This window comes from Saimiri boliviensis, chromosome 11 (assembly GCF_048565385.1).
Source record: "Saimiri boliviensis isolate mSaiBol1 chromosome 11, mSaiBol1.pri, whole genome shotgun sequence".
NCBI lineage: Eukaryota > Metazoa > Chordata > Mammalia > Primates > Cebidae > Saimiri > Saimiri boliviensis.
The window spans coordinates 44,288,514-44,304,176 of NC_133459.1; the positions used below are offsets into that span (position 1 = coordinate 44,288,514).

The following is a 15,663-nucleotide window of genomic DNA, read 5'->3' on the forward strand; positions in this document are numbered from 1 at the left end:
CAATCTCTTGACCTCGTGACCTGCCTGCCTTGGCCTCCCAAAGTGTTGAGGATTACAGGAATGAACCACTGTGCCCAGCCCCTGTTTTTTTACAAAGCAGATACAGGCATTTAACAGAAGAGGCCAAGCTTTTGGTTCCCATGCAGCCCTTTGAATAGTGTGTTCAAGTAAAAATAGGTGTCCAAGTAATCACATTGAGACTTAACTGGGAACCCAGCCCGTGGCATTAATTCGCAGTGGTCCCACCAACACTATAGCAGGGCTTATTCTTCTCCCTCACGTGTAGTGAAACTAAATGTAACACTGTGGGTTCACTCAATTCCATTTCCTGTGTCTATATTATTCCCTGATTCTTAGGCAGCTCTCCTCATTTTGCCCTAAAGAGGAAAAGCAAAGAGCAAATTCCTCTTAAAATAAAAGGCTAATAATATGTCTCCTAAAATAGAGACTCATCAAGGTCTCAGTTCAAGTTGAATACAAACTACAAAAGATCAATGGGTTGATGCCCTCTACTGATACATCATACAAATCAATGGCCTGCCCACAACACAACTCTGGCTATTCCTATTGTAGGAAGAAAGGCTGGTCTCTCCACTCTCTGTAGCAAAGGACTCCCCTGTAACACACCACAATTCAGCTGAATCTGAAGTCTTGTGTTTTACTTATGGGGGGAAAAAATACAAAAGAGGTTTTGTTCTCATGGCTGCCCACTGCAAGCCTGGCATAAACAGCCCGCTCACTTCTGTTTGGAGAAATATTCTTTGCTCTTTTGGACATCAGGCTTGATGGTATCACTGCCAGGTTTCCAGCCAGCTGGGCACACTGCAAGAGAAAGGTACCACTAATTAATAACCTCTTATTATGGTGTGCACCATTCTCCTATGGACAAAACCAGTTCTGCACCCTAAAGGGCCCCTGAACATGTAGAAACCAGGAAACCTACCCCCGCAATCAGCCTAAGATCATTCAGCCTTTTAGTGTAAGCTAACCATTTTACAAACATTATGTAATTTAATCACCATAGCCTTAAGATGCTATTATTCCTAATTTATTCATACAGCACTTGAAATTTAAATGTTCCACCAAAAAGGCAAAGTTTAAATAATTTGCCAACATTCCCCAATCCTTAAGGGGAAAAAAAAAGCTAAATAAATGACACACATAGGACTATGTAAACCCTTAGCACTAAACTGCTGTTTCCCTCTGACAGTCCTTTAGAGCTCTGAAGGCAACAACCTCAGTTTGCCTTCTCAGCATTTTTTTTTTTTTTTCTGAGGCAGAATTTTACTCTTGTTGCCTCCAGGCTGGAGTGCAATGTCACAATCTTGGCTCACTGCAACCTCCTTCTTCCAAGTTCAAGTGATTCTCCTGCCTTAGCCTCCCAAATAGCTGGGATTACAGGCACCCCGCCACAATACCCAGCTAATTTTTGTATTTTTAGTAAAAACAAGGTTTCACCATGTTGGCCAGGCTGCCCTCCTGACCTTAGGTGATCCACCCACCTCAGCCTCCCAAAGTGCTGGGATAAATGGCATGAGCCATCAAACCTGGCCCAATTTTCCCACTGCCATGTGCTATCATATTCTAGGAGACATGCAGTCACCAAAGTACAGTAGAAACAGCAAGTGTCTCAACTGCTCAAGTGAGAGATGGGGAAGCCCCTTTTTGGTCCAAGGATATCATAACCTCAGATGTCCAGACTCTATAAAAAGAAGACTATAAACAGCTCTCTAGGCACAAAGTATAGATAGAACAAGAGCTAAATAGAAGGACGAGCTGCCATTATTTTTCTAAAATCTCCATCTGATTGTTAGTTACTGGCTACAGTAATATCAAAGGGTCCTAAAGATAAACAAGTTGCAGAGAACAAAGAACAGCATAAAAGCAAAGACTAGGCCAGGCCAGAGCCAGCTAGTGGTTTGCCAATAGGTGCTACAAAGGGACTAAAAAAAATTCCTCTGGCTGGGCATGGTGGCTCACGCCTGTAATCCAAGCACTGTGGAGGCCAAGGCGGGTAGATCACCTGAGGTCGGGAGTTCAAAACCAGCCTGACCAACATGGTGAAATCCCATCTTTAAAAATAAATTAAATAATAATTTTTTTAAAATTTCCTCTGTCCAGGATGAAATAACTGGACTATACAGATAAGTAAGACGAATAATGAACCAGAAAGGACCTTGCCAACTCAGTTTCCTGACACTAAGGCCTCATGGGTCTTACAATCATATTAGTGACAGATCCCTAGTTAAATGTTTCGCTCATACCCAACAGTGGTGGATTATTTTAAAATAATGGCAGCTGATCCACTTTCAAGTTCATCTAAAGTGCCATGACTCTCCAAAGAGAAAATTAGTCACATTTACCTCACTCAGTACAGAAGACCCTAAACAATGTCTTTTTTCAGCATTTTAATTACCAACAAGAGGCAGGTTTTGAATGTGGATCCCACTTCCACCATTTACAATGAATAAACAGTGTGTTTTAAATATTGGTTTATTGATCCTAATTAACATAGACTTATTTGTCAAACATAACACATATTAAGTATATATAAAAATAGTGTTTGGCAGCTGGGCACAGTGGTTCACACCTATAATCTCAGCACTTTGGGAGGCCAAGACAGGATTGCTTGCACTCAGGAGTTTAAGACCAGCCTGGTCAACATGGCAAAATCCCATCTCTACAAAATATACAAAAACTACCAGAACATGGTGGTGGAACACTGTAGACCTAGCTACTCAGGAGGCTGAGGGAAGAGAATCGCTTGAACTCAGGAGGTGGAGGTTGCAGTGAGCCAAGATCACACCACTGCATTCCAGTCTGAGCAACAAAACAAGATTCTGTCTCAAAAAAAAAAAAAAAAAAAGAAACAGTGTTTGGCATTCATAGGCTCTTAAATGGTGCCTATTTAAAAGGCTGTATATGTTCCAGTGGGATGGGAAGCAGCAGAAACCAAGAGTGTGAAGAAGCAAGCTTCAGACTCATGAAAGCTTGGATTCAGAAGACTAACCTAGGAAAGTGCACTTAAAGGGCCTACCTTTGCCATTCTCTGCTCCTTAATGCTGAACCTCATCCCCCACCAGGGGGCAGTCTCAGCAGGTGTCAGCTGAGCAACATGTTATCTGGCCAGGCTAATTGCCCAGACATCCTGCTGCAATGGGTACTTCCTGGTTATCAGTGCTCACTGATCCCTATATGTTTGGAAAGTCCCAAAGGTAGCACCAAGTACAGACATACACCACTAATCCTTCTTTTTTTTTTTTTTTTTGAGCTTTCTAAGGCCCATTTCAGCTCCGATCTTGTGATTTAAAGAAAATGGGGGCCGGGTGCCGTAGCTCAAGCCTGTAATCCCAGCACTTTGGGAGGCCGAGGTGGGTGGATCACGAGGTCAAGAGATCGAGACCATCCTGGTCAACATGGTGAAACCCCGTCTCTACTAAAAATACAAAAAATTAGCTGGGCATGGTGGTGCGTGCCTGTAATCCCAGCTACTCAGGAGGCTGAGGCAGGAGAATTGCCTGAACCCAGGAGGCGGAGGTTGCGGTGAGCTGAGATTGCTCCATTGCACTCCAGCAGCCTGGGCAACAAGAGTGAAACTCCGTCTCAAAAAAAAAAAAAAAAAAAAAGGAAATGAAGTTATTGGAGTATGGATTAAGGCCAGGCATGGCGACTCATGCCTGTAATTCCAGCATTTTGGGAGGCCAAGGCAGGCAGATCACGTGATGTCAGGAGTTTGAGAACAGCCTGACCAATATGGTAAAATGCCGTCTCCACTAAAAATACAAAAATTAGCTGGGTATGGTGGCAGGCACCTGTAATCCCCACTACTCAGGAAGCTGAGATGGAAGAATTGCTTGAACCTGGGAGGTTGACGTTGCAGTAAGCCGAGATCAAGCCACTGCACTCCAACCTGGGCAACAGAGCAAGACTCCATCTAGGAGAAAAAAACAACACACACATACAAAACAAAAATCATCCAGGCATGGTAGCGCAGGCCTATAATCTCAACCACTCAGGAGGCTGAGGTACAAGAATCACTTGAACCAAGCAGGTAGAGGTTGCAGTGAGCCAAGAACATGCTACTGCACTCCATCACGGGTAACAGAATAAGACTATGTCTCAAAAAATAATAATAATAATAGTAACAGGCCGGGTTCGGTGGCTCATGCCTGTAATCCCAGCACTTTGGGAGGCCAAGGCAGGTGGATCGATCACAAGGTCAGCAGTTCAAGACCAGGCTGGCCAAGACGATGGTGATACACCATGTCTAAGAAAACTAAAAAATTAGCCAGGTGTGGTGGCAGGTGCCTATAATCCCAGCTATTTGGGAGGCTGAGACAGGAGAATCACTTGAACCTGGGCAGCAGAGGTTGCAGTGAGCCAAGATCGCACCACTGCACTCCAGCCTGGGCAACAGAGTGAAACTTCATCTCAAAAAAAATTAATAGAATTATCAGCCAAATGCAGTAGCTCACACTTGTAATCCCAACACTTTGGGAGGCGTAAGTGGGCAGATCACCTGAAGTAGGGAGTTTGAGACCAGCCTGGCCAACATAGTGAATGAAATCCTGTCTCTACTAAAAATACAAAAATTAGCCAGGCATGGTGGCTCACACCTGTAGTCCCAGCTACACAGGAAGCTGAGGCACCGGAATCGCTTCAACTCAGGAGGTGGAGGTTGCAGTGAGCCAAGATTGTGCCACTGTACTCCAGCCTGGGCAATAGAGCAAGACTCTATCTCACAAAAAATAAATCAACACAAACAAATATGTAAACAAACTATATGGATTAACCTCTTCTCTCAATAAAGTTTTTTTTTTTTTTTTTTTTGAGACGGAGTTTCACTCTTGATACCCAGGCTGGAGTGCAATGGCGCGATCTCGGCTCACCGCAACCTCCGCCTCCTGGGTTCAGGCAATTCTCCTGCCTCAGCCTCCTGAGTAGCTGGGATTACAGGCACGTGCCACCATGCCCAGCTAATTTTTTGCATTTTTAGTAGAGATGGGGTTTCACCATGTTGACCAGGATGGTCTCGATCTCTTGACGTCGTTATCCACCCGCCTCGGCCTCCCAAAGTGCTGGGATTACAGGCTTGAGTAACTGCACCCGGCCCAATAAAGTTATTTTTTAAATGGCATGCTTTATCTCTAGATGTGATTCCCAACAATTTTGTTTTGCCCTAATACATCTGTGAGCTCCTCCTACATTCAGTAAATTACATCTTTAGCAGTGACTGATTCTATTTTTTTTTTTTTTTTTTTTTTTTTTTTTTTTTTTTGAGACGGAGTTTCGCTCTTGTTACCCAGGCTGGAGTGCAATGGCGCGATCTCGGCTCACCGCAACCTCCGCCTCCTGGGCTCAGGCAATTCTCCTGCCTAAGCCTCCTGAGTAGCTGGGATTACAGGCACGCGCCACCATGCCCAGCTAATTTTTTGTATTTTTAGTAGAGACGGGGTTTCACCATGTTGACCAGGTTGGTCTCGATCTCTCGACCTTGTGATCCACCCGCCTCGGCCTCCCAAAGTGCTGGGATTACAGGCTTGAGCCACCGCGCCCGGCCTAGCAGTGACTGATTCTAAATGAGCAGGGCAGAAGAGAAGAGTACGTATAGTTTGAATAAAAAGCCTTATATTCTCCTTCCCAAGCTTTTCCATTACTCTCAACCCTCACAACACACTTCAAGTATTTCTTGAAGAGAAATACTTACCCTCCTTTTCTTATTTGATAGCTGTCCTACCATCTTTCCCATTCTACCACCACTCTGTTGTCCTGTTGTCAAACAGATGGCTTACCTTCCCCATGTTTGTCAGTGAACTGGAAGGCCTGAACGAGTCTCAAAGTCTCATCCACAGAGCGGCCAACAGGGAGGTCATTTACAGTGATCTGCCGAAGAATACCCTTATCATCAATGATAAAGAGGCCCCTGGAAAAAGAGATGAAAGGAAAAGCAATGTGCTTTTGTTAAAATACAGAAGCTTTAAGTCTTAAGAAAATGGACTGGTCTCCACACTTGCACTGGCCTGGCCCTTAGTGAGGAGGCCCCTGCATAAGGGAATGAAATGACGAAGGAGTCTACAGATTAGGGCTCTAGACTTCTCCAGATAAAAGGCTTTCAGCCAACTGGATACTTGTCCTGATGACATACCTGAATGAGATGCCTTCATCAGCCTTTAAGACCCCATAATCCTGAGCAATGGTACGCTTTGGGTCTGATATCAAAGGAATGTTCATGGGTCCCAGTCCTCCTTGTTTCTTAGGTGTGTTGATCCTATGGCAAAAGGCAAACATACAGTTACATTCACTCAAACTCTTGCCTTAACTGTACCTATTCCTCTTTCCCCTTTCCCTTTTTTCTTTTTTTTTTTGAGACGGAGTTTCGCTCTTGTTACCCAGGCTGGAGTGCAATGGCGCGATCTCGGCTCACCGCAACCTCCGCCTCCTGGGCTCAGGCAATTCTCCTGCCTCAGCCTCCTGAGTAGCTGGGATTACAGGCACGTGCCACCATGCCCAGCTAATTTTTTTGTATTTTTAGTAGAGACGGGGTTTCACCATGTTGACCAGGATGGTCTCGATCTCTCGACCTTGTGATCCACCTGCCTCGGCCTCCCAAAGTGCTGGGATTACAGGCTTGAGCCACCGCGCCCGGCCCCATTTTTCTAATCTAACTTTCCCAAAAAACTTTTTTGTTTTTTCCTTTTCCAGCAATAAAGTGAATGCTAAGAACAGTTAAGGTAAGTCACTAGGGTACACTCAACTGCAACTAAAGCAGCTTCTCCTCTATTGCCAGCAATAAGAGAAAGTCAGACTTTGCACTCCTTCCATGAGAAGCCAATACTTGAAAGTCTACTGCCAAAGAATCCCAGTTGCTGTTTAAAAAGTTCCTATGGTGGCCGGGCGCGGTGGCTCACGCCTGTAATCTCAGCACTTTGGGAGGCCGAGGTGGGCGGATCATGAGGCCAAGAGATGGAGACCATCCTGGCCAACATGGTGAAACCCCGTCTCTACTAAAAATACAAAAAATTAGCTGGGCATGGTGGCGTGCACCTGTAGTCCCAGCTACTCAGAAGGCTGAGGCAGGAGAATTGCTTGAACCCAGGAGGCGGAGGTTGCAGTGAGCCAAGATCGTGCCACTGCACTCCAGCCTGGAGCCTAGTGATGCAGTGAGACTCTGTCTCAAAAAAAGTAATAAAATAAAATAAAATAAATAAATAAAAAGTTCATATGCCAAATGGACCAAGAGATTTACCATGCCAGGTGACAGAAGTGAGAATCCACAGAAGCACCAATCACTTGGCAGTTGAGTTTCTTAAATTCTTCTGCCCTATCACTGAAAGCAATGATCTCCGTGGGGCACACAAAGGTGAAGTCAAGAGGGTAAAAGAAGAATACAACATATTTTCCTGGGGGAAAAATAGGAGTCATAGGTTAGCATTTGAAACAGACTTCCTTGCTTTATATTTTTTCCCTATAACCACTAAATGCCAAGATGCTCAATATGGATGTCCTCCTAATAGCTACTTTTAGAACCTACTGTAGTAGGAAGACCTGAATGAAAAAAAGTTCCTTCCAATCCAATGATTTATTTGCCTGCCTCCATGTTCTTAGCTGCCAACTACAAAATAAACACTCTTCAGTCTAATTTTGATCTTTTCTGAGTGGTTAAAATAAACATAAATACCAAGTTCTCCAAAGAAGACAGCAAAAGCAAGGACACAATTATCTACTGCATGGCCTAATGCCAACGCTTAACAAACAGTGCCCAGAAAAAGCTGAACTGCAGAGCTCCTCTCCTGCAGAGATAAAAAACCAGTAAGAAGTCACAGCCTTTGCACTTCTCTCATGATGAAATATAGTAATGGAACAAGTATGGTTTACGTAATCATACGTGTGTTCTTACTCTGCCTGATAAGACAGGAAAAATTTTAAGCTAGGCACAGTGGTGTGTGCCTATAGTCCCAGCTACCTGGGAGGCTGAGGTGGGAGGATCCCTTGAGCCAGGAGTTTGAAGCTAGTCTGGGCAACATAGCAAGACTGTCTCAAAGCAACAAAAATATATACACACACACACACACACACACAAAAGACAAACGTATTAGTGAGTAACAGAACCTCTAGCTGCAATTTTAATGAAGTCACTCAGATTAACCATTGAAATAGCTCTTCAAACTGGCCAGGCAGCCTTCTAGCCACACCCAACAGGCCTAAATACTTAAACAATTCCAAATATTCACTCATATCCAGGGAGCAGCAATGTTTGAAAGTCAGACAGGCTGGGTGTTGTGGCTCAGTCTGGCATGGTGGCTCATGCCTGTAATCCTAGCACTTTGGGAGGCTAAGTCAGGTGGATCACCTGAGGTCAGGAGTTGAAGACCAGCCTCATCAACAGGGTGAAACTAGTCTCTATTAAAAATACAAAAATTAGCTGGACATGGTGGCAGGCACCTGCAATCCCATAATCCCAGCTACTCGGAAGACTGAGGCAGAAGAATCACTTGAACTGGGGAGGTGGAGGTTGCAATGAGCCAAGATCACACCACTGCACTCTAGCCTGGGTGACAAAGCAAGACGCAATCTCTCAAAAAAAAAAACAAACAAACAAAAAACAAAAAACAGAAAAACAAGAACTAAGGAGGCTGGGCAATGTGGCTCAGGTGCTGTAATTCCAGCACTTTTGGAGGCCAAGGTGGAAGGATTGCTTGAGGTTAGGAGTTCAAGACCAGCCGAGATCTCACCACTACACTACAGCCTGTGCTACAAGAGCAAAACTCCATCTCAAAAAAAAAAAAAAAAAGTCGAGTCAAATAAGCAGCCTTTTTGACATTTACCACTTTGTAGTATCACTGGAAACTAACTCATCTAAATAACTCCTCAGGGCTTTGCCTAACAAGCACCATGGGGCCTCAGCAGGTCAAGCCCTGGAGGGCAGAAAGCAGCTCCTCCTAGACCCTTATACTCCTGGACCAAGGTCACCTCTCTATGGTACAACTTAATCTTGTTTGCCAGGAAAAGCCCCAAGAACAAAGTGTGATTATGTTCAGGAAAAATAGTCAAATGCTCTACCAAAAGCTAACTCCCGGAACTGATGCTACCCCACTGAGAAAAGGACACTTTACACCTGAGTTTCAGGTTTGTATTCTAAGGAATCTATATCCTCAACTGCCCCAGGAGATCCAGCTGCTCTGGGACTACAAGACAAAGGGAGAGCCTCAACAGAACTTGCCAAGTGTCTGCATGAAACTATGACAACAGAAAGAAGAGCTGTTCCATCTGTAACATCAACTCTCCTCTGAGGTCAAAACAGTCTAGGCAAAGTGCCTAGCCCTCAGCCTAATATTAACAGCTCTGATATATACGTTACCCAAACAAGCTTTACAAGCAGTGTCACAGCTCCAAAGATTTGAGTGAGCTCTTGAGACTTTAAATGTAGAATGTCTCTTATAACGAGATAATGAGAATTTCTCCAATAATAAAACAGAGGAGGGCTGAATGCAGTGGCTCATGCCTGTAATCCCAGCACTTTGAAAGGCTGGGGCAGGCAGAGGGCCTGAGACCAGGAGCTGGAGACCAGCCTGGGCAACATGGTGCCCATCTCTACAAAAAATGCAAAAACTAGCCGGGCGTGGTGGCATGTCCGTACAGTCCCAGCTACTCAAGAGGCTAAGGTGGGAGGATCAGCTGAGCCCAGAGAGGCAGAGGCCTCAGTGAGCCATGACTGCAACACTGCACTCCAGCCTGGGTGATGCAATGAAACCCTGTCTCAAAAATTAAAATAAAATAAATAAAATAAAACACACAAGGAATACTGAAGAGAAAATTGCACTACTATGTCCAAACATAATGGAGCATGTGGTTTCTCCAGAAGTGGTCTGGTTCTAGGATATATATGCTGTAATCACTTGATTAATCACCACTTCACTTCAACATGAAAGCAACAACCAAAATACTTATTCCTAGGAGACAAAACATTTTACAGTCAAACACATCATTGACACAAATCTAACATGCCATTCCTAGAATATAAAATAACTCCATCTCAATGAGCCCAGTGTAATTACTTTTACCTTTGTAGTCAGACAGGCTGATATCTTTAAACTGACCATCTGGCATAACAGCTGTGGCTTTGAAGTTGGGGGCAGGGTGCCCAATTTTAGCATTTCCTGAAGACATCTTCTTATAAGCTAGAAAAGAGAAATGAATTAGAAACAAGCCTTAATTTTCTAGATAACCAGCAGCCTTCACCTACTAAGAGACTTAGCTGTAGAACAATCAAGGAATTGTCCAGTATGTCCCTGAATACATTAAATGTTGTATTAGTAAGAAGCTCAAGCAATCTGAGCTTTCCAACTTTTGAAAAAAAACAAGACTCTGAATCTCAGCCTTTGTTTCCATTTAAAAACAGCAAGGCAATTTCTTTATATACTGAAGTCACCTCTCACTCTTTCTGAATCATGATTTGTGCAGGCATCTTACTCATTATACAGAAGCAGAGATGGAGGCAGGTGAAGCCTCTCAAACCAGAATCCAAATGCACAATGCCACAAACACTTTTGTTTGGCCTGGAAAAAATCATGTTGACCTTTCCTTATGAAGGCTACTGGGCCTCCACCAGCCTTCATAACATCAGAAGCATATCTGACTTTTCTCCAGGTAGCTATGTCTAAAACAACACACACCTATAGCCAACCCAACTTTTTTTTTTTTTTTTTGAGACATAGTTTCGCTCTTTGTTGCCCAGGCTGGAATGCAATGGCACAATCTCGGCTCACCGCAACCTCAGCCCTCCAGGGTACAAGTGATTCTCCTGCCTCAGACTCCTGAGTGGCTGGGATTACAGGCATGGGCCACCACAACCGGCTAATTGTTTTGTATTTCTAGTAGAGACAGGATTTCTCCATGATGGTCAGACTGGTCTCGAACTGCCAACCTCAAGTGATCCACCCGCATTGGCCTCCCAAAATGCTGGGATTACAGGAGCGAGCCATCGCGAGGGTAAGCAAAGATCGCGCCACTACAGTCCAGTATGGGCGACAGAGCAACACACCGTCTCAAAAAAAAAAAAGGAAAGAAAAACACAAAAAGAAAAGAGACAAGACCAAGATATTGGCATCTGCTCAACTTCAAATCTTTAGGTATCCTGTACACCCGAGAAATCCCTTCACAAACGGGTTCCTAACCTCGGGGCTAATATCCCAGAACGAAAATAAGAACAAGAACAAACTTACTGCTGAAAAGAAATGTTGCGCTGGATTCATCCAGGTCAACACCAAGATAAGTATCGAAATTTTGGCCAAAAGCCCCGTCTCAAGCCTGTAATCCTAGCTACTAGGGAGGCTGGGGCAGGAGAAACGCTTGAACCCAGGAGGCGGAGGTTGCAGTGAGCCGAGATCGCACCACTGCACTCCAGCCTGGCTGACAAAGCGAAATTCCGTCTCAAAAAACACACACACACACCAGAGATTTAACCTATTAAGCCTCAGTCCGAAACTTTTTTCAAAGTCCCACAGTTCTTGGTTCATAATACCACAACCAAAAGAAACTCTGAGCAAGGATCTTGGCCAGCTTTTTACTGCTTTTTAAAAAGCCCTTTAAAAAAAAAAAAAAAGTCCTTAAAACCTTTAACGACAAAAAACAAAAACAGCCGGGTGCGGTGGCTCACGCCTGTAATCCTAACACTCTGGGAGGCCGAGGTGGGTGGATCACCTGAGGTCCGGAGTTCAAAACGAGCCTGGCCATCGTGGTGAAACCGCACCTTATTAAAAACAAACAAACAAACAAAACTAAGGCATACTGCAACTTGGTGACCCTATAAATGGCCTTCTTGTCCAAACCTACATTCCCGGTTGGCCCCAAAGCCCAAAACCCAACCAATTCTGGGCAAAGGCTGCTGGGTTTCAGGGCGACGCCGGGTCCCTTCAGGGGATCTGGCCAGTGCCGAGGGCCACAACCCTAATCTCCAGGTACCCGGCTCTATCACATCCCAGCACAAGGAAAGCACCGGCAGAAAGTGCTTCAGCGGGGGCATTTGGGCTCTTAACTCCATTCCACGTACAAGAAAATAAAGATGGGTAAAGTACCCGAAGCTCCGCATCTAGTCAAGGCTCAGGGACCGAAACAACCTTTACCCTATCACAAGAGAGACAAGTATAGGCTGTTTTCTACAGCCACGAGTCCGGATACAGGTCCATTCCAGAAGCTTCCCGAACCCACCCAGCCCAGCAGGAAGCTAGTGTTGGAGACCGCAGCACCAGCCCGCCCCGATGCCGCGTCACGTGCTCGGGTTGCCGGGATAAGATTCGACTCGCATGCACGATAGCCTTGGGATTCAACTGGCTGCCCCCACCTACGCAGGGCGGGGGGCACGTGAAGGGGTGCACGTAGCGCTCAGGCAGTCTCGGGCTCCGGGCCTCCCCCCACTGCCTCAAGCACCACAGAACCCCAAGCCGAGGGCGGGCGGGCCCGGGACAGGAGGAGGAAGAGGCAACAGACAAGTACGCGCCGCACCTCGCTCCGCCGAGGCCGCGCTGCCCACACTCACCAGTCCTGACACAAGTATCCGAGAACCAACCACCGGACAGAAAGAGGACCCGCAAAACTCGCTCGAGGCGCAGCCTTTATAGCTAATACGGCTCTCGCGAGAGTCGAAGCAGGCCGGGGGTGCTGGAGGAGGAGAGAGAGGAGGGGGATGTGGCAGGAGCCCCGCCCCACCCTGGCGCGCCCCGCCAGAATGACTCGGCGCTTTCCCTCTTGGGGGCGGGCGCGGAAATGCTAATCCCCCTCCCTGCTGCGGACCGCAGAGGTTGGAGTGAGGCGCCCTTGTGGCCGCTCCCAAACCCAAACGTTTAGGTTGATCCTAGATCTCTGCGGAAAGCCAGGATTCTCTTTACTTCCAGGACCACTGCGCACTGTACCCTCAATGCCCAAACCGGAGTAAGCCTCCTAGCTGCTGCCCACGGAGGACCAAGTCGAACCACACCAAGCCCTGAGAATTGTATATCCAAATATTTCTTAAGTTCGCAAACTTAACCCCACCTCAGATCCTGAGTAACCCTCATGGCTTACATCGTTTCCTTCATTGTTCTCTTTGATTACAGGGTTGCTGCTTTCTGTTGTAAAGGAAAATAAAGTCTGAGGACGCCTAAACTTGTGCCAAAGAGAAAGTTCAGCTTGGGAGGCTGACTCAGGTACACGACCATCCTCTCCACGGAAGAATAACTGACTTTACAGTCTTGGATCAAAGCATCACACATTAGCCATCCATCACACACGGTTAGGCAAAAGGCCTCAGTCATTTCCTGATGACTACCCCCAACAAACACACACAAAATCATTCCTAATTGTTTGCTACCCTGGAAACCGTTATAGCCTCCCATAAAACAAGGACGTGTCAACTGTTAGATCTTCAATCTAAAGTCTAGCTCCTACAACTAAAGTTTGTTCTATTCCACTTTTTTTTTTTTTTTTTTTGAGACGAAGTCTCACTCACTTTGTCTCCCAGGCTACAGTGCCGTGGCCAGGTGTTGGCTCGCTGCAACCTTCGCCCGCCCGGCTCAAGCGATTCTTCCGTCTAGACTCCGGAGTAGCTGGGACTACAGGCACACGTCACCATGCCCGGCTAATTTTTGGTATTTTTAGAAAAGATGGAATTTTACCTTGTTGGATTCCAACGCCTGGAATCCAACCGCACACCTTGGCCTCCCAAAGTGCTGGAATTAGAGGCGTGAGCCACCGCAGCTGGCCTCTATTCCAGAAATTCCATAAATGTTGACTACTAGATAATCTTTTCAGGTGCAGATTCCCTCACCCCTCCCTGAGTCCACCGCATGATTGTTTTTTTCCTGTATTCCCTTTTTCCTCAAACATTCACCTTATGTAAAAATGTACATTTGCTGAGCATTAGCTAAGGTCTTCGCCTCACTCTTTCCCACCCCCACTTTTCAAAGAAAATGTATAAATACTAAAAACCTCCTGAGAACCACTTGGGAAGAAACAGTCACAGAAGTGTCTCTGAGGTAGTTTAGTCAGTTTAGTCGTTCATTTCAATTAATGCTATCTCTTCTTCATCCCTTCCACTGCAGCTAAAGGAAATCCTTCTGAAATCTGATCATGTCACTCTTATTTATGGTTTAAAAGCTGGGGCTAAATTAAGAATAAAATGTTAAAGGAAAATTTAAAAAAGAAATTGAAAGGCCGGGCGCGGAGGCTCATGCCTCTCTAATCCCAGCACTTTGGGAGGCCGAGGCAAGCAGATTACTGAGATCAGGAGTTCAAGACCAGCCTGGCCAACATGGTGAAACCCTGTCTCTACAAACCAAAAGTTAGCTGGGCATGATGGTGGGTGCCTGTAATCCCAGCTAATCAGGAGGCTGAAGCAGGAGAATCACTTGAACCCAGGAGGCCATCCTGGGCAACAGAGTGAGACTCTGTCTCAAATAAATAAATAAATAAAAGCTGGGGCTCTGTAGTCAATTTACCGAGTTAAAACTCCTCACTGGCCAGTCACGGTGGCTCACACCTATAATCCCAACACTTTGGGAGGCTGAGGTGGGGGGATCACCTGAGGTCAGGAGTTCGAGACCAGCCTGGCCAACATGGTGAAACCCCGTCTCTACTAAAAATACAAAAAAAATTAGCTGGGCATGGTGGCGGGTGCCTGTAATCCCAGCTACTCCGGAGGCTGAGGCAGGAGAATCTCTTAAACTCAGGAGGCGAAGGATACAGTGAGCTGTGATTGCGCTAATGCATTCCATCCTGGGCAACAGAGTGACTTTGTCTCAAAAAAAAAAAAAAAAAAGCTCCTCTATGTCATTTTAGGTATGACCTTGGGCAATTCTTTTTTTTTTTTTTTTTGAGACGGAGTTTCACTCTTGTTACCCAGGCTGGAGTGCAATGGCGCGATCTCAGCTCACCGCAACCTCCGCCTCCTGGGCTCAGGCAATTCTCCTGCCTCAGCCTCCTAAGTAGCTGGGATTACAGGCACGCGCCACCACGCCCAGCTAGTTTTTTGTATTTTTAGTAGAGACGGGGTTTCACCATGTTGACCACGATGGTCTCGATCTCTCGACCTCGTGATCCACCCGCCTCGGCCTCCCAAAGTGCTGGGAGGGCAATTCTTAAACCCATCAAACCTTACTTTTCTCACCTGTAAAATGGGAATAATATTAATACTTCATTGTGATTACCTATGTAGCTCAGTATAGTTCTTAGCTCTTATAAATTAAAAATGTTAGCAGTTACTGTAAGTCTTCCATTCCTCTCACTTATAACACCCAGAACACAGCGTAGCTGTTTCAAGCCTTCAGACATTTTTTATTTATTTATTTATTTATTATTATTTTCTTTTGAGACAGAGTTTCGCTCTTGTTACCCAAGCTGGAGTGCAATGGCACCATCTCGGCTCACCGCAACCTCCGCCTCCTGGGTTCAAGCAATTCTCCTGCCTCAGCCTCCTGAGTAGCTGGGATTACAGGCACGTGCCACCATGCCCAGCTAATTTTTTGTATTTTTAGTAGAGACGGGGTTTCACCATGTTGACCAGGATGGTCTCGATCTCTTGACCTCGTGATCCACCCGCCTTGGCCTCCCAAAGTGCTGGGATTACAGGCTTGAGCCACCGCGCCTGGCCTATTTATTTATTTTTTGAGACGGAGTTTCGTTTGTGCTGCC

The 15,663-nt window shown here is 45.7% G+C and overlaps 1 protein-coding gene across 3 annotated transcripts; it reads right to left on the reverse strand.

Annotated features, from left to right (window-relative positions):
• Nucleotides 1–644: 644 nt before the first annotated feature.
• PRDX1 (peroxiredoxin 1) lies at nt 645–12,644 on the reverse strand. Of its 3 annotated transcripts, XM_039473626.2 has the most exons (6): nt 12,536–12,644; nt 10,062–10,178; nt 7,247–7,400; nt 6,146–6,268; nt 5,793–5,923; nt 645–822 (listed from the first exon to the last, which is right to left on the reverse strand). In XM_039473626.2, exons 2-6 carry the CDS (start codon nt 10,165–10,167, stop codon nt 737–739), a joined length of 600 nt encoding a protein of 199 aa, XP_039329560.1. In that variant the 5' UTR covers nt 10,168–10,178; nt 12,536–12,644; the 3' UTR covers nt 645–736. The 3 variants fall into 3 exon arrangements, with proteins under 3 accessions (XP_039329560.1, XP_074236822.1, XP_074236823.1); XM_074380721.1 differs by having other exon boundaries at nt 645–5,923; nt 12,502–12,641; XM_074380722.1 differs by lacking the exon at nt 12,536–12,644 and adding an exon at nt 12,075–12,182 and having other exon boundaries at nt 645–5,923.
• Nucleotides 12,645–15,663: the final 3,019 nt, after the last annotated feature.

Excerpts from the sequence above, each read along its gene's own strand:
- PRDX1 (XM_039473626.2), bottom strand. The coding sequence starts at position 10,167 with ATGTCTTCAGGAAATGCTAAAATTGGGCACCCTGCCCCCAACTTCAAA. Across the intron at positions 7,401-10,061 it reads CAGCCTGTCTGACTACAAAG|GAAAATATGTTGTATTCTTC; the intron begins GTAAAAGTAATT and ends TTTTTCCCCCAG. Across the intron at positions 823-5,792 it reads CACTGACAAACATGGGGAAG|TGTGCCCAGCTGGCTGGAAA; the intron begins GTAAGCCATCTG and ends TTTCTCTTGCAG.